At 42.0% G+C, this 19084-nt stretch overlaps 1 protein-coding gene across 4 annotated transcripts in view; it reads left to right on the plus strand.

Annotated features, from left to right (window-relative positions):
- Positions 1 to 10447: 10447 nt before the first annotated feature.
- GSAP (gamma-secretase activating protein) overlaps positions 10448 to 19084 on the plus strand; it is a gene marked incomplete at both ends in the record, with an annotated part of 90314 nt that continues 81677 nt past the window's right edge. For all 4 annotated transcript variants that reach the window (XM_079711101.1, XM_079711102.1, XM_079711103.1 and 1 more), the window contains one exon: positions 10448 to 10556. In XM_079711101.1, the coding sequence (XP_079567227.1) occupies positions 10448 to 10556 (109 nt within the window). The remainder of the gene's footprint in view (positions 10557 to 19084) is intronic.

The following is a 19084-nucleotide window of genomic DNA, read 5'->3' on the forward strand; positions in this document are numbered from 1 at the left end:
TGGGAGTGGGGAGTCTTAACTGCTGGACCACCAGGGAAGTCTCTATATCACTTTTTTAAGATTCCACATATAAGTGATATCCTATGGTATTTGTCTTTCTATGTCTGACTTACTTATTATGATAATCTCTAGGTCCATGCATGTTGCTGCAAATGGCATTATTTTATTTCTTTTTTATGGCTGAGTGATATTCCATTGTATATATTTACCACATCTTCTTTAATCCATTCATATGTCCATGAACTCTTCGGTTACTTCCATGTCTTGGCTATCGTAAATAGTGCTGCTATGAGCATTGGGGTGCATGTGTCTTTTCAAAATAAAGTTTTCATCTTTTCCAAATATATGCCCAGGAGTGGGATTGCTGGATCATATAATAACTCTATATTTAGTTTTTTAAGGAACCTCCAGACTTTTCCATAGTGGCTGCACCAATTTACATTCCCACCAACAGTGTAGGAGGGTTCCCTTTTCTCCACACCCTCTCCAGCATTTACACCCAATAATGAATTTTATAGCAAAGTATCCAGGTCATGATCATATGCAGCATTTAGCTGTCATGTTTCGTCAGCCTCCTTCTGTCTGGAACAGTTTCTCAGTCTTCCAGTGTTTTTCATGACCTTGACACTTCCAAAGATAACAGTCCAGTTATTTTGTAGACCGTTCTTCAATTGGGTTTGTCTCACGTTTCCTCATGATTAGATGAAGGCTGTCATTTTGTTTAACTTTTTGTTTTACATTGGAGTGGAGCTGATTAACAACGCTGTGATAGTTTCAGGTGCACAGCACAGGGACTCAGCCATCTATATACATGTATCCATTCTCCCCCAAACTCCCCTCCCATTCAGGCTGCCACATAACATTGAGCAGAATTTTCTGTGCTATACAGCAAGTCCTTGTTGGTTATCCGTTTTAAATATAGCAGTGGGGGCTTCCCTGGTGGCGCAGTGGTTGAGAGTCCGCCTGCCGATGCAGGGGACAGGGGTTCGTGCCCCGGTATGGGAAGATCCCACATGCCACGGAGCGGCCGGGCCCGTGAGCCATGGCCACTGAGCCTGTGCGTCCGGAGCCTGTGCTCCGCAATGGGAGAGGCCACAACAGTGAGAGGCCCGCGTACCGCAAAAAAAAAATAAAAATAAAAATTTAAAAAATAAATAAATAAAATAAAATATAGCAGCGGGTACATGTTGATCCCAAACTCTGCAACTATCCATTCCCCCTACCCTTCCCCCCTGGTAACCATAAGTTTGTTCTCTAAGTCTATGAGGTTATCATTTTTGGGTAGTGATTTTATCCTATAATTTCTGTTTGTGTCATTACTGATGTTTAGTTTGATCCCCTGATTTAGGTGATATATTTGAGGCTTAATATGTATTTTGTGGGGTGGTACTTGGAAACTAGCTAGACATCCTCTTCTGCATCAGACTTTCTATATGTGTATTATATGTGTGTGTATTCCCATGGTTTTCTGTTTTATTTAATAGATTTGTTATATTAATTAAACAGGGAGGCCATTAGACTGAGGCGGATCTAATGCTGTGGCAGCCTATGTAAGCAAACCAGAATCTAAGCCCGTAAATGCCTCAAGATTATGAAATCAAAACCTAAGGACAACCAATCACAAATAGCCAACCAGGTTCGAAGCTAGAGCCCATCAATAATTTCCTTATGTTACTTCTGCATCTCCTCTATAAGGTTTTTTCCCTAGTGGAGTGCCCTTAACCACTTTAGTTTGGCGTTGCCCAATTTCAAATGGATTTTTGTTCAGATAAACTCTTAAAATTTTAATGTGCCTTTTATCTTTTAACAATCTTTTATCTTTTCACAATCCTTTATTATCATTGTTCATCTTGATGCTCAGACTGTCCCAGACTTGGCCAGTGGGGGCCCCCTTCACACTGGCAGCTATGACCTGACATGTCGTCATCATTTTTTTTTTTTTTTTTTTTTTTTTTTTGCGGTACGCGGGCCTCTCACTGCTGTGGCCCCTCCCGTGGCGGAGCACAGGCTCCGGACGCGCAGGCTCAGCGGCCATGGCTCACGGGCCCAGCCGCTCCGTGGCACGTGGGATCCTCCCGGACCAGGGCACGAACCCGTGTCCCCTGCATCGGCAGGCGGACTCTCAACCACTTCGCCACCAGGGAAGCCCTCGCCATCGTTCTTGAAGCACATTCTTGCTTTCTGGCACTAGGAGATGTTTCAGGCTCATCTTGTTCTTTCTCATGCCAGGCAGTTTAACTGATATCGGGGGTATTGCTGCTCCCAGGCTTTCAATGGACAGAATTTGTGTATATGCATACACACATACATCCATTTACATTACATCTACATTTCTATCTATCTGTCATCGTCTCTCTAATGAAAACTATAAGTGTACACCAATACTTCCAAGTCCAGTCCAACACTACAGAGTTCACTTTAGCCTTTTTCTCTTTTCTTGTGACACCCTAGCCTGCCAGTGAGGAACCTGACTCACATTATTCTTAATATATTTACTTAACTGATCAGTCCACATGTAAATAGCCAATTTTCCATCTCTGTTCCCACCCCTGTGCAGATGCCCCCCCGCAAGCCACTAGCAATCTGATACCCTATACTGAACAACCACGCTGTCTACCTGCTCAGCTCCCCTTGATTGGCTTCCGACACCTCATGCTAGGTGACCCCCCCCCGGAACACCCTCTTCACCCTGCTTGGGCTCTGAAGTACACATTTTGGCCAACATCCTGCCCTCAACCCTAGCTGTACAGATGTTGTGTCCCCCCTGATGGTTTCAGGATGGAATTGTTTGGGAACAGAAAGGAAATGGGCGGTGAAGGAGGAAGGGAGAGAATAAGGGGAGAAAAGGAGGAAGGAGAAGGAGAAAGGGGAAAACAACATCTATGTTTAAATAACTCACAAGTAAGCCGACTGTTTCTGTTAAGATGATAGTTGACATGAGAAAACTCTAAGAAGCCACTGCAAAATGGAGTGCTTTCTGACTGAGATAGAATATAACAACATTTTCCCCTCCTGGTCATTACAAGTAATACCAAAATCCAGGAATTAGAGATGGCCACCCAACTTTCTCATGATTATAAACTTCTTTGATGATCTTTTCATATTTTTTTATAAATGTATGTATGTATGTCTTTATTTTTGGTTGTGTTGGGTCTTCGTTGCTGTGCGTGGGCTTCTCACTGCAATGGCTTCTCTTTGTTGCGGAGCACGGGCTCTAGGCGCGCAGGCTTCAGTAGCTGTGGCTCTCGGGCTCTAGAGCACAGGCTCAGTAGTTGTGGCGCACGGGCTTAGTTGCTCCGCGGCACGTGGGATCTTCCCAGACCAGGGATCGAGCACACGTCCCCTGCATTGGCAGGCGGATTCTTAACCACTGCGCCACCCGGGAAGTCCCTCTTTTCATATTTTTGTACACCCCATTATTCTTCCTATTTGAGATAGAGTAATTCGACACAGTTAATATTTACTCATCTGCTAAACTTTAAAAGGAACTTGGGGAAGCATTCTTGGTGTCAGAAATGTTTAGCACCTTTCTGAACGTTTCACCCCAATTCTTCCCTATGCCCTGATTAAATCAGGTATAATTCCTTTAGAATGGATTCAAAATGTTGTCTAGCCCATCTTGTTAAATGTCAGCCCTTTATCTCCCTTCTAATCATAGGGCTATTATTCTCTAGGACATTTCCTTAAAAGATCTATGTCAGTCTTCTTTTCAACAAACTGCAGGGAGAGTGCTCTCACACTAACATTGTAAATGATAAGAAAGCATATTTAAACAGTTATGCTATCAATCACTGCTGCTAAAGGGTGTCAGCTCTCCAAGAAAACATGTAAAAACAATATACGACGTCCCTAAGCATACAGCCAACTACAACTACACACGGGACAAAAATTGCCACAAATTGTCAGCAAGATGTTCCTTAAAGCTTGAACAATAATTTTATTAACAAAATCAGAGTGAAGATAAAAAATTTCTAAAAATTTAAGCTAGTTTTCAAAATTAAAAAAAATAATATATGGCTAAGGTTTTAAAAAAAAAACTTCATCTAGTTGCATTTCCCAGAGGTAACTATTGTTAACAGTTGAGACAGTCTTTAGAATTCCATTTGTAACTGGTAAGAAATAGGACTATATCTTTTGTCTATTTTTAAACATATCCAAATAAGATTCCTTTCTTAGATGGAGAAAGTGTGTTGGATGTCAATGTGCTTCACTTTCATTTTTAGGACAGAATTTCAAAATGACTGCAAAAACATCCTATCATAACAGAACTTGGAAATGATGATTTAGGGACATATGAATGATCCACCTTGAACATCTTGTGTATTTTTTAAAATTCTCCAGAAAGGCCACATCGTTTTTCATTTCCTATTGTGTGTATCTCTAATATTATTGCTGAAGCCGCATTAAGTAAAACACTGAAAAGTTTGAACACAGATAAAGAAGGAAACCCCTCTGTTTTTAGGGTCACTGTGTTGTGATGTGCACAGAGTGGGTGTATTTTGGAAGACTCTTGTACTCTCCCGTTGTCTCCTGCATCTTGGAGTGAAATCTCTACTCTGCACCAAATCAACACAGGCTTGGAACTCAATAACTCAGTCACAAACAAAGAAAGAAAACAACTCTTATTTAAAGCATATGGTAGCTAGAACATTGCTTCTCAAACTTTAACATGCATATGAATCACTCAGGGGTCTTGTTAAAATGCAGATTATGATTCACTGCCTTGCTTTACCTCTTTTCTTGCCTGTGTTTGCATTCCTCTTTATAAAGTGTTAGCACTTTAATCTTTGTCCAGGCTCTGCTTTCTAGAAGTCCTGGGCTAAGATCCTTTTCATTTTCCTTAAATCTCCTCCCTTCAGTTTCTGATTTTCTGTGGTCTGCTACCAGAACTTGTGGCCCATGGTCTTGTTCTAACTTATGGACTCAGTACTTACCCCCATTTTAGACTTCTCTCTGGACCTTCTCTCTGGGGTATCTCCACAGCTAACCCATCCAAGCCTACCCCACCTGGCCCTCTCTGTGGTGAAAGTAAGGTAGCAATATACAGGTGGAAAGATCCTTGCATAAGGTAGCAGAACTTTGCTATTCAAAGTGTCAGCTGTGGACCACCAGCATTGGCATCACCTGGGAGCCTGTTAAAATGTATACCCCAGCCTGCTGAATCAGAATCTTCAGTTTACCAGGATCCTCAGGTGATTTGTGTGCTCATTAAAGTTCAAGAATCCCCAACTTGGGGTGCTTTGAGCAGAAATAACTGAGAATCCAATCCAAACTGGATTACATAATAAAGGAAATTTGTTGGCTCATGTAATTAAAAAGTCTGCTGATAGAACGAGTTTCAAGTGTGATCTGATCCAAAGGTTCTTAAGTTATCAGGGATCTGGAATTAACTTTTTTGCTCATCTGGGTTTTTTCCCCCAAGCCCACTCCTTTAACATTATTTCATTTTATGTTAATAAGAACAATACAAAAATATAGGGCAATGTGCCCTAATGTGTTCAAAACCTGTTATGATCGGAGCACTCTTTGGTGGAAGTTACCAAACTTCTGAAATGATAGGCCTTTAAAATGGAGAGCCTTGGCCTCAAGTACAATAAAAGTCTGACTCAGTTTTGTTTAAACAGCAGGGAAGTTTGTTATCTCTAATATCAAAAAGGCCAGAGGTAGGGCTGGCTTCAAGAATGACAGGCCAAGGCCCCCTTTCTCTGCAGTTCTCTGGGCTCCGCCCACTTCCATCTGTTGACTCCCTCTTCAGACTGGTAGCAGGTTTGGTGAAGTTCCAGCAATCATATCCAGCCCTTGAAATATATAAAGGCTGAAAAGGACCTTCTTTTCCCATGTCTCCTTTTTTTAGGAATAGAGAAATCTTTCCCAGAAATACCAGAGTAGAGGTTTCCTTACAACCCATTGTCCAGAATTGGACTTCATGCCATGATAGAGGCCTCTAGCATCAGTTCTCCCCACTTTCTTTAGTAATATTATCCCGGTTTTTATCTGGGCATATGACTAGTCATTTAAAAGACTCCTTGTAAGTTATTTCCTTGTAAGTTTAAGTAAAAATGTTATGTAGAACCTGTGGGAAGTATTCTTTTTTTTTTTTTTTTTTAAGTCTCTACATGGGTTCAGCTAGTAACACCTTTTTTTCTGTGCGTGGGCTTTCTCCAGTTGTGGCGAGCGGGGGCCACTCTTCATCGCGGTGCGCGGGCCTCTCACTATCGTGGCCTCTCTTGTTGCGGAGCACAAGCTCCAGATGTGCAGGCTTAGTAGTTGTGGCTCACGGGCTCTAGAGCTCAGGCTCAGTAGTTGCGGCGCACGGGCCTAGTTGCTCCACGGCATGTGGGATCTTCCCAGACCAGGGCTCGAACCCGTGTCCCCTGCATTGGCAGGCAGACTCTCAACCACTGCGCCACCAGGGAAGCCCTGTGGGAAGTATTCCTAAAAGGAAGGCAGCATCCTCTTTTATCTCCCTTCTTCCATTTTGACTTTTGTAATGCAGACAAGATGGTTGAAGCTTTCACAGTCACCTTAGACCATGAGGACAAGGATATACTCAAAGAGCTGATAGAAGAAAAAGCTGGAAGAAGCCTGGATTCCTGATTTCAGAGACCTGCCCTTACAAGCACTGGAATACCTACCTCCAGATAGGTGAGAACATAAAAGCTGTGTGTTCAATTCATTGTTAATTTGGGTTTTCAATAACTTCTGGCAAACCTAATCCTGACCGATGCACATGCCCATTCCCAATCAGTCACTGGCAAGAGGAACTGTTAACACCTGACTGGGGGCAAATGGATGGGGGGTGTCATAATGATCACCACCTTAGATATTTACTTAAAAACATATTAAATATATCTGCTAGAAATAGATTACTGTAGGGAAGCAGCATTCTTAATACCTACATAAGAAGTCACCTCATTGTAAGTGCTTTAGCATCTTAGTTACAAACCTTCAATTATTATTTCCTAGAAAGTTCAGAGGAACCTTAGTCATGCACTATTTAGATTCTAATGGGTTTTCTGGTAACCTCTATTAATTTTAAGGAAAAAACATTCTCAGCTGTGCTTTCAAAGGATTAGCCTCCAAAATGCAAGGTTTGGTTTTTAGTTGATTCACTTCTACTTAATTTCAACCACATGAGTTTATTAATAAAAATGTTCTTTTAGCATATTTATTGCTCCACTGAATGCCAATTTCAAACCTAGTATTGATTTTGTTAGTCCTTTCCTTAGATTCCTTGCAGTTTTAGAATTTTGGACTAGATTTCTTAAATAGGCCATTTTCTAACTCCTTCAGAATCAACTTGTATAGTTTCCCACTTCCAGACGTTCTTTCTTAGTTAGGAGAACCGAGTGGAACTTTTCATTTTAACATCTCTATTAGATTAACTATTTTCATTTACAAATGATTCATTCAACCCACATTTCCAATTCCTTTAGTTTCCATCAACTCTAAAACTCAAGATGAAATTACAAAGAACTTAGACTATTTTGAGGAAACCATGTGATTCAAGTTCTGTGATTTCTCACTGTGGTCCCAGAATTCTACTCCAGTCGGGGTGTGGTGTTTGGATAACTCGGAATCCTCAGGCTGTAAGGTAATTTGAGTCTTCTAAGTCAGTTCACTGGACATAATCAACACAAACACCAGTAGCAGGAGACCTGTGTTCTGATCCCAACATCGTGGTTAACTAGCTTTGCTACTTTATACCAGACATTCATTTTACCATTTTGAGCCTGTGCCCTCATCTCTAAAATAAAGGTCTTGATTATAAAATCTTTACGTCTCCAACTCTATGCTATGCTATGATTTTAAGGAAGATGATGGTTAATTCTTAAAATCCCCAAGAAATAGAAATATTTCTATTCTATTCAAAAGCCAGTTCCAGGCTTCCCTGGTGGCGCAGTGGTTGAGAGTCCGCCTGCCGATGCAGGGGACACGGGTTCGTGTCCCACTCCAGGAAGATCCCACATGCCGCGGAGTGGCTAGGCCCGTGAGCCATGGCCGCTGAGCCTGCGCGTCCGGAGCCTGTGCTCCGCAACAGGAGAGGCCACAGCAGTGAGAGGCCCGTGTACCGCAAAAAAAAAAAAAGCCAGTTCCAGTGCTTAACGATTCTGAGGCAGCTTTCTTTTCTTTTCCCTTTTTTTAGGGAAATATTTAAAGTGTATAATGTGATGATTTGATATAAATATACATGGTGAAATGATTACCACAGTCAAGCTAACACATCCATCAGTGAAGCAGCTTTTAAACTAAAGAATATAGGACAGTTTCCAGTTCTGCCTTCTTTAGAGTTCAAGGATAATCCATCAGCATTCTTTTTCTGTTAATCTTTCACAAATTGTAAACCAGTAAGTCACCATTCACCAGTCTTTTCCTTAGTGAATTATCTCCAAAGCTCAGCCATTCATATACTACCTTCATGGCTTTGGCCATGTCTTTCTGGTATCTTAGTTATTATTTCTCACCTTCTCTATGTTCTTTTTTACTTAAATTTATTTTGAAGGGAATTTTTATATAATCACTGCTTGATGAAGACTATAAAATCAGTCTTGCTTGGTAAAAATAGAGGTTAACTGAGAGAAAAATCAACAGAAACTTAATTGTTAAAATAGGAAAGTGAAGGCGTTTCTATATGACAAAGGCAACCAGCTCCATTTGGTATGAAAGATTCGTTGTAGTATCTCCCAATTATTTCAGTGGCCACCCTTCTTTGCACTAGCAATATCAGCAGCCTCAGTAAGCATTTCTGTTAAAGCTTCATGCACTTTACAGGTAGGATGATTTTCCTACAAATACGGTGATGAGTAGTGGAGAGCTACCTGAAATCATCCACCACCGCAGCTGGAGAAACGTGTCTGTAGGGCGAAATCAAGAGTTTCTTTTACCTTTATTTAGAGACGTTTTCAAATCTTGGCGAGCTTAAGAATCACCTGAGGCTCTGACTGAAATGCACATTTCTGTGCTTGCCCAGGTCTAGACTAGAGCCTAGGAGTCTGCATTGTAAAACAGAGGGTAGTTTTCAGACCCTCACTTTGACAAATATGTGACAAAGCACCCCTTAGTCCATTACTGTATTGACTCACTCTTCAGTAACAGTGGAGCACCTTCTGGCTGCTCTGTTAGCCACTGCAGAGGGGTGTGCAAGACTCAAGATTCAATTCACGACTCCATGCAGTATTTGATTGTCAAATGAGGTGTACTAGCAACATCTGTCTAGAAGTTCAGGGTTAGGAAGGTCGCTAGGGGCTGAAGCTGTGAGAAAGATTTGTGGATCCAGATTGGAAGGGTCTGGTGATTTTTTTCGGAGGCAAGTGGGTGGAATCAGAGGGTTCTGGAATCAGGCCAACTTGGAGCCAAAGGTCTAGGTGAAAAGGCTGGAAGGGTCAGGTAAAGTATAGGCACTTTATCCTGCAGTCGGCTGTTACTCAAAGTCTTCTGCACGGGGCCATGAGGACAGCTTTGTTATAGGGAGAGTAATAACTTGGCATTGATGTTCAGGATGGATTGGATCTGCAGTGCCAAAGGTACAGCAAGCAATACTGATGGTACACTCTCTAATGAAAAGAAACCTGAGTGGCAAGATTAAGAAAACACTGGACTTCTTTATAGGTTTGGGGATGAGACGGTGCCCCACACCACAGGTGCCCCTGGAAGGAGAGCAGTTTTAAAAGACTAAGGGCAGAGGAAATCTTCAACAATTCAGCTTCGTTGCAGCCAGTGTAGGGAGCCCCGTAAATAGGCAGAAGACCTGTTTGTGTTGAGCGGATGGACCCTTTCCAGTGTCTCCGAATCTCTGTTAAAAGAGAATCATCTCACATACACCTCGCTGCTACTTTCTACTTAAGCACTACTAATAAAATACCACCACTCTGAAATTGGGTTGAATAGGCCCAAGCCACCGCCTGCTTCTGCCCCGGTGATGACCTTGAACCTTCTCAGGTGACCCAGCTAGTAATACCTCTCTCTAGCCAACTGGTTTCTAAAGTTTGCTGCACAGTGGACTCACCTGGGGATTGAAAAACAAACAAACAAACCCCCAAACGCCCAGCACGCACATGTCATATGCAGCATAGTTTGGAAACCACTGGCCCAGCAACATCTCCACGCCTCTTTAAAAAACAAAGCCTCCCTCCCTCTCTGTCCTCCGCCGCGAGGGTGCAAGCCCAGGGTTCGCGGCCGGGCTGGGTCTGGGCCCCGCGCCCTCGTCGCTCCCCCTCCCCCCCATCCCCCCGCCGGCCCAGCGTGCGCAGCTCGAGGCTCACGTGCGCGGCGCGGGCCGGGCCGGGAGGAGGCGGTGCTGGGGCTTCTCCCCCTCGGCCGCGGCGGAACCGAAAGCGGCGGGCGGGAGAGAGGAAGGAGGGGCGGGCGCGGGGCGCGGTGGCGCGCGGAGGGCCGGGAATGCCCGCGGCGCAGGGCCCCAGAGCTGCCCGGTGGCCGCGTCCGGGCAATGGCTCTTCGTCTGGTCTCCGACTTCGATCTCGGGAAGGACGTGCTCCCGTGGCTGCGGGCACAGCGGGCGGCGTTAGTGGCCGCTGGGGCCGGAGGCGGAGGCCCAGGTGCTGTAGGCGTGCGTCGGGGCGGGGTGGGGGCTGGATGGAGGGGGCAGGCAGGGGCAGCGGAGGCGGGGGAGTCGGAGTCCTTCATACCTAGGTGGTTCCCGGGCTGGGCCGGGGTGGTTGGTGGGCACCGCCAGACGCGCAGCCTGTGCCCCCTGCCAACCTGTGAAGGTTGGTGCTGAAGGGGTGACCTTCCCCTCTTTGGAGTCTGGGCTTTGCCACCTTCATCGGGGCCACTGGCTGAAGGGCGGAGGGACAGCCCCCGCGGCAAGGTGGGCAAGGTCTCGGTGGCGGAGTTGCACTGCTTGTTTTTTTTTTTTTTAACATCTTTATTGGAGTATAACTGCCTTACAATGGTGTGTTAGTTTCTGCTGTATAACAAAGTGAATCAGCTCTACGTGTACATATATACCGATATCCCCTCGCACCCTCCCTATCCCACCCCTCTAGGTGGTCACTGCTTCTTCTAGCGAGTCCTCGAGCTTTTGGCTTAAGGGTTGCGCACAGCAAGTCACCTTCAGTAGAAAGGCTGGGACACTAGTGGTACCCTCGGCATCATCTCATCAGAGCAGGGCGTGGAGGAGCAGCTGCCCAGACTCGGCAACTCCTCCGGCACAAGGCTGCAGGGGGTGGGGGAGGGTCGTTCTTTATGCTTTATTCATATCTCACCTGCCTAAAAAGATTCATCGCCCGGGTAGGGGTTCCACCAAGACTGGAGGCTCCTGGAAGTTCTCGCGTTATGAGAAAGAAAAGATGAATCATGGCCGCCAGGAAAAGCACCATATAAATACTTAACAGCTGCACAGTTTGTCCCCACGTTTGTGAGACGTGTTTCTGGGTGAACAGTATCCGTGATTTAGGGGACATGCCACTTCGGATGTGAAGTGCGAGAGGGTAGGGGTCTGCTTTCAGGCTGTGAGCAATGAACTGAGAGCCCCCTGTTTTCCAAAGCATCAAGCCCGTCACCACCAACCCAGAGACCACCTGTGCCGGCCAGCAAGAGGCGTGAGACTAAGTGATCCTCGGGTGTCCTGCCCAGCTTCCTCAGGGTGAATTGGAATACATTCTGGGCAGTTGAGCCTTTGGTTTTCATCTGTCTCAAAAATCCTTTGTTTTGATTTTGATAAGGGAGTGGAAAGTGACTCTCGAGCCTTCGCAGCATTGATCAATCAAAACTTTAAAGAAGGGGAACTCTGTGATTTCCCAGGTTGTTTTTCAAGAAGAAACGTTGGCTGTAAATAATGTTGCATCGTCAGGGCTTAGGTTCAGGTTCAAAGAAACGATACCCTGGATCCCAGTTGTGCACAGGAGTTAGCCACTTCAGTGTGTTTACCTCTTTTTTTTCCCCCTCTGGTTTTCCTTAAACACTTAGACTTGCTGTAGGGCATTTTTTCGAGAGGTCCATCAAATTACCCTTATCTACAACTCCTTTCCCCTTATCGCTGGAGAAAATGTTCTATCCTACGGCTTTAGCAGAATATTTGTAAGGTTCCTTGTCTTGGCATGTTGGTTGTTGGTTCCAAACAGGGAGTCATGTTTGTCAAGCTCAAGGCTCCACTTTGACTAGTGAGTTTGACAAACCACTAGTGTCATTATTAGTAAAGCTTCACTTTTGGGGGAAATTTTTTAAAAGTCTCCTGAATGTCTAAAGAGCTTTTGAAGGTTTATGCTTTCCACCACAAAGTAGTCCTTCCTCTGGACCTCCACCTTATATAGCTAAGTGGCAGGTGTCTGAAAATGAGAAGTTAGATGAAGTGTGAAAGCTACAGTCTGATGTTTCAGTAATGTGTGTTGTGATTGAAAAGCTGTGTGTGAGCCAGTTAGATTTTGGCTTCCTTGTGTCTTTCACTCATCTGTGAAGACATATAAACTTGTGTGTTGACATTTCACCAAACAGCAGATACCCCTGGGTCCTCAGAAACTAAACTTACTAGAAATGCCAGATTTTTCTGATATTGGTAGTATTTTGCTCCTGCGGAGCACCTTGGCAGGATATTAGCCCTATTATACTAAAAGAAATTGTTATTTCTGAAAATCACCAGTGGGTGGTAGCTCAAAAAAACCACAAGTTAATTATTCTGCTGCTGTAATTTGTAGCACTGGCAGGGGAATGTGGGATTCTATTTTATTTCTAGCACAGCTATTACTCCACACATTTGTGCAAATTATTTTCCTTTCAAAGTCTCGGCTTTTCAAATGTAAATTACGAATAATTATACCATTGTAAAGTCTCCTCTCTGCACACTTGCTCTCTAAATTTGAAGCCTTAATATTTTTACATCAACAAATACAACTGAAGATTTCATAGTGGCGTTAAGTAGTACTCCTGATGTATGACATATTTCTGGCAAAATAGCCACAGAGCGGGGCTAAGTCAGCCAGGACAGAAATTCAGTGCATATATGATAGCATTTTAGTCAAAAAGGGGTTAAGAAGTAAGGAGACCAGATTTGGTTACTGCATGTGTTTCTTGTTCTAGGTTGAACTTTGGGAAAATTATTTCTCCTGAAATAAAGGAAGAAAACGTTTGTTCTTTAAAAAATTAAAACAGTTATACAAAAGAATATTTTTAACACATCTAAGCTATAAATAATAATAATAAAAAAAGCAAAACTGTGTACCCACCTTAAAAATAGAATAATATCAAGACTTTTGTAGGCTCTTTGTCTCCCTATTTGATCCTGTTTCTCTCTGTATCCCTCATCTGTAAGTTGTTACCTACAACCATTTAAACTTTTATATTTTAACATTTCTTTGATCCTATTTGTAGTTTTAACCCATATGTATATCTCCCTAAGCAAAACATCATTTCATTTTGCTTGTTTGTGAACTTTAAGTCAATGAAAGAACACTGTATGTATTCTTTTCATTTTTTTTGTTCTCAGTAGTGTAAGATTTATCCATGTGGACTGCTGTAGGTCATTAATTTTCACTGCTGTATAGTATTCCATTTGTGTGACTATACAACACTATGGTGGACATGGAGATGCAGTGCTTAGATCTTCCTATCAAGGAAGGGCTTGTCCCAGGTGCTGTAAGTGTGGGCAGCAGATAGCCCTCAGCTGTCAGCCCCCTCAGGGATGGCCTCGGCAGAGGGTTGCGTCACCCAGCTTTATGCCCCTTTAGTTTAGGTATGGCCTCCTTTAATGAGAGGGTGAGGTGGGGTATAAAGACCTGGGCATTTTAACTCACATGGGACAACTCTGACAATTCATTTCAGTTCTAGAGCTTCCCCAGTGGAGGACCCCAAGGTCACCTGAGGCCACTGGGCCTTCATTGTAGCTTCTTCCCCAGTTTCCTGCTTCCTTCTCCTTCCTGCTACACGTGTTAATCCCACTTTAGTAACCACTCCCTAGTAAATACCCTGCGTACGAAACTGTCTCAGGATGTTTCCTAGGGAACCCAACTTACTTATCTTTATCCCAGCAGTGACATTTGGGAGGCTTCTGGGGTTTGCTGTTACAGTCTATGCTTTTTTTTTTTTTTTTTTTTTTTTTTTTGGTGGTACATGGGCCTCTCACTGTTGTGGCCTCTCCCGTTGCGGAGCACAGGCTCCGGACGCGCAGGCTCAGCGGCCATGGCTCACGGGCCCAGCCGCTCCGCAGCATGTGGGATCTTCCCGGACCGGGGCACGAACCCTTGTCCCCTGCATTGGCAGGCGGACTCCCAACCACTGCGCCACCAGGGAAGCCCCACAGTCTATGCTTTTACTAACCTGGTGCACACTTTACATGTTTCTCTAGGATGGATGTCTGACAGTAGAGTTGCTGAGTCACAGGCTATGCATGTCTTCACTTTTCCTGGGTAGTGCCAAATTGTTTTCTTCAGTACTTGTACTTATTAACTACCTCATTTGTGGTATAGAAATGTTTTTGGTACTCTATCTTCACAAGCTCTTGAGTTTTCCAGATTTTAAATTTCTTGTCAAACTGGTGGGTCTAAACGTTACTTCATTGTGGTTTGAGGTTGAACATCTCTATATATGTACTGGCTATTTGAGTTTCCCCTTCTGTGGGATGTCGGTTCATCCTTTTGTCCATTTGTCTATTGTGGGGTTTTTAAATATTGATTTTAAGGCATTCTTCATTGTGGATTCTAGTCCTTTGTTCATCATATATGTTGCAGATATCTTCCGTCCATCTCTTGTTTTTTTCAGTTTGTGATTACCTTTGATAAACAAGAGTTCTTGATTATAATGTAGTCTAAGAGTCTTTTCCTTTATGGTTTGTGCTTTTTGGATATTTTAAAGAAATTTAGAAGCCATGAAGACATTTTTATATTAACTTCTAAAAGCTTTAAAGCTTTTTTCTTTGAATTTTGTTATCTTTTTAATTCATCTGGAATTTATTTTTGTAATATGATGTAGGAGTCAAATAGGGGGACACCAGAACCTTCAAAAGTAGTCCTGATATTTGCTATTTTTAAGCTGGGTGGTGGTTACATTATTTTGTTTTGTTATTATTTATAGCTTACAGGTGTTAAAATATTCTTTTGTAAATTGCATTGTTTTTCTGTGTTAATAGCTAGTAGTTCTAGTGTCACTAACCAAATAGTCCTACCTTTTCTCACTGACAGCAAAACCACTTCCTTCACACATCAAGTTTCCATATGTGTGTGAGTCTCCTTTTCTGGGCTTTTAATTTTGTTCATTGGCCAATGTTAGATGAAGACATCTTAGTAACTATCTTTCTGTTAAGTCTTGATAACTGGTAGAGTAAGTCTTCTCACATCAGTCGTCTTCAGGATCATCTTGGCTATTCTATGCTCCTTGTTCTTACATATATATTTTGGAATCAGCCAGTTAGATTTCACCAAAAAGTCTGTTGGATTTTTGATTTGAGTTGCATTGAATCTATAGATCAGCTTGGGGAGAATTGGTGTCTTTACAATATTAAATCTTCCCAACTATGAATAAAGTATAGCTTGTTGTTTATTTAGAGCCCCTTTATGATTCTTAACAACTCTTAGAATTTTCTCCATGAAGGTTTTTGCCAGATTTATTCCTGGGTTTTTATTATTTTTTGTTGCTCTCATAAATAGAACATTTAAAAACATTATAGGTTCTAACTATTACTGGTATGTAGCAATATAATAGATTTTATATATTAATTTTTCTATCTAATGCTTAATCCCCTCTTGGGATATATCATATCTTCAGGAAACTAAGAAAAAGTCTCTGGTATGTAAATTTTCTAAGGTTTAAATGTCACGTATATTTAAGACCAGAAATAATGTAGGTTTTCTTGCCTATATCTCCTTGCCTGCTTCAATTAGTATTAGGTTTATGAATTTATTAGAATTTATTAATGTTCCAGATTGATTAATCTTTCAAATATTGTAGTTATTCATTTTTTCCAGGGAAGTGATATATTTTACCAGTTAACTGACTCAAGAGTAATGCTTTTATTTTTGCCTCCTAGATATCCCCAGACAGATTTGGGGGCCAGAGGATTGGCTTGCTTACTTTGTTTTTGTTTATTGTTTCACTCTTCTCTCGCCACTGTCCTTCCTTTTCACTTTTCCTTCCCCTACCTTCCTAGTCTCCTTTTCTAAATCTTCTCTCTCTTTATTGCTTAACTAATCACCCCATCCTTGATTTTTCTCATTTTATTCAGAATATGAAATATAAATCATATAATAATGTTTACTTCATACGTTTAGAAATTATAATATCTGGTCCTGTTGAGCAGGAGGATTTATGTGAATTATTTACAGAATAGAAATGTCATAGGATAATTATATCTTAACACTCCTTGATCTCTGTTTTAGGAACTAGTTCAAATTTTTGTATAAGGCTGTGAGACTCCCCCCACCCCCATAGTCATTGGAAAGAAAAGAAATACTTTTATTTGATTTTTGTCTCATAGCAGTTGGAAACCAAATTTACATATTTGACAGACATCTTCTTTTAAAGTGAAATCACTCGTGTTTGGCAAAGAATACATTGAAATGGACGAGAGTTATCTGGCAAACCAGCATTTTTTTTTTTTTTTTTACAAATTTACCCTAAAGTTTATTTGAAAAGATAAAAGGATGAGAATAGCCATGAAAGAAGAGTGATCACAGAGGACTTGACCACCAAATATTAAAAAGCATTATAAAGCTGTAATCAAAGCAATGTGGCATTGACTTAATAATATGTAGATAGGTCAATGGAACAGGAATAAGTAGTTCAGAAATATACATAGGGGTTTACTACATTATAAGTGTGGCATTTCAGAAAAAAACAGATAATTCAATAAATGGCATTTGAACAACTAGGTAACCATTTGTAAACAAAATATAATGACAAATGTTATCTCATACTATATATGTATGAGTATAAATACATACATAAATAAATTTTAGTTGGTCAAATATATAGTTAAAAAATAAAAACGAAAATTGTAGAAAAAATATACCAAACATTTATATAATCTCAGGGTAGGAAAGACAATTCTGTGCATGACATCAAAGATAGAAACTATAAATGAAAATATTTATAGGGTTTTTTTTGAATTTTATTTTTTTAATACAGCAGGTTCTTATTAGTTATCTATTTTATACATATTAGTGTATATATGTCAATCCCCATCTCCCAGTTCATCCCACCACCAGCTCCCCACCCCCACTGCTGCTTTCCCCCCTTGGTGTCCATACGTTTGTTCTCTACATCTGTGTCTCTATTTCTGCCTTGTGAACTGGTTCATCTGTACCATTTTTCTAGATTCCACATATATGCGTTAATATATATTTGTTTTTTTCTTTCTGACTTACTTCACTCTCTATGACAGCCTCTAGGTCCATCCATATCTCTACGAATGACCCAATTTTGTTCCTTTTTATGGCTGAGTAAGAGTCCATTGTATATATGTACCACATCTTCTTTATCCATTCATCTGTCGATGGGCATTTAGGTTGCTTCCATGACCTGGCTTCCATGACCTGGTAAATAGGGCTTCAGTGGACACTGGGGTGGCAAACCAGCTTTAATTTTACATGAGCTGTGACTCACCAACTCCTTTAATATCTAGGTACTCTCCGGTTTTTTTTTTTTTTTTTTTTTTTTTTTGTGGTACGCGGGCCTCTCACTGCTGTGGCCTCTCCCGTTGCGGAGCACAGGCTCCGGACGCGCAGGCTCAGCGGCCATGGCTCACGGGCCTAGCCGCTCCGCAGCATGTGGGATCTTCCCGTACAGGGGCATGAACCTGTGTCCCCTGCATCAGCAGGCGGACTCTCAACCACTGCGCCACCAGGGAAGCCCTACCCTCCGTTTTTTTAGTAGGTTTACTTATGCAAGTATTTATCAGAATGCTACATTTTTCCTTCATGAACTCTGATTTCACTGAACTGCTAACTTAAACCACGTTTCCTCATTTGAAATTGCTAAACTTCCTCCTCTGGACTTTCCAGTGTTGAATTAGTGGGAGAAGAGTCAGAATGAATAAGCAAAGAGGTTATTGAATAAGTCTTTTAAAAGGGTGTGTCTAAAACATGAGCAACTAATCTGGGGAGGAAGGGCTGATGGGTTTATAGTGTGTGGTGAGACACTGGTCTCTGGCTTACCAACATTGCTAAATTTATCAAATGCAAATATCCTTCAGATGAGAACCATGTACTTAACTGCAGGATTATTTAAGACTGCAATTCGTACTCCCTAACAGACCCATGAAGGCATTATTTTTATTATTTCTTTCTACTCTGGTTACATTATAAGCAGGTCCTAGTTATGCTATCTAATGAATATTGTTTAATGTATATTATTTATAAATATGTAGTTCACTGTTTCTCAGCCCTGGCTGCACATTAGAATAACAAGGGAAACTTAAAAATACACACACCAGCGAGTAAGCCCCTCACCAGCTCCAAAAAATTAGGATATTTGGGGCAGGGCTTGGGCATCCATGTTCTTTTAAAATCTCCCCTGATGATTCTAACACAACACAAGCATTGAGAACCATTGATTTAATGGAATAAGCATATATCATGTGTTGTAATCTGCACTTGTCGGTGAATTTTTTTTTTTTTTTTTTGTGGTACGCGGGCCTCTCACTGTTGTGGCCTCTCCCGTTGCGGAGCACAGGCTCTGGACACGCAGGCCCAGCGGCCACGGCCCACAGGCCCAGCCGCTCCGAGGCATGTGGGACCCTCCCGCACCGGGGCATGAACCCGCGTCCCCTGCATCGGCAGGCGGGCCCCCAACCACCGCGCCACCAGGGAAGCCCGAGAATTTTTTTCTCTTAATATTTTAGTGATTTGGAAATAGTTGTGCTTTTGCAAGGAAATTGGATTTTTTTTAGCAAGATTCTTGTAAATAAGTTCTTAGTTGAAACCTTTTAAATGTACTTTTGAGAAGGTCTCTTCCAGCATCCTTATAATCTTGAAAGAAAAAAAAACTTCTCAAAATATTGACACATTGCATTCCAGGAGTTTTGAGTCACGTGCAGGATGAAAAGAAACTCAGTGAAATTCTCTTTAGATGTCTGCAAAATCTACCTTAAAGGATTTTTCAGTAATTATCCGTTTTCCCATTGTGAGTATGATACAGG

Source organism: Hyperoodon ampullatus (assembly GCF_949752795.1).
Source record: "Hyperoodon ampullatus genome assembly, chromosome: 9".
Taxonomy (NCBI): domain Eukaryota; kingdom Metazoa; phylum Chordata; class Mammalia; order Artiodactyla; family Ziphiidae; genus Hyperoodon; species Hyperoodon ampullatus.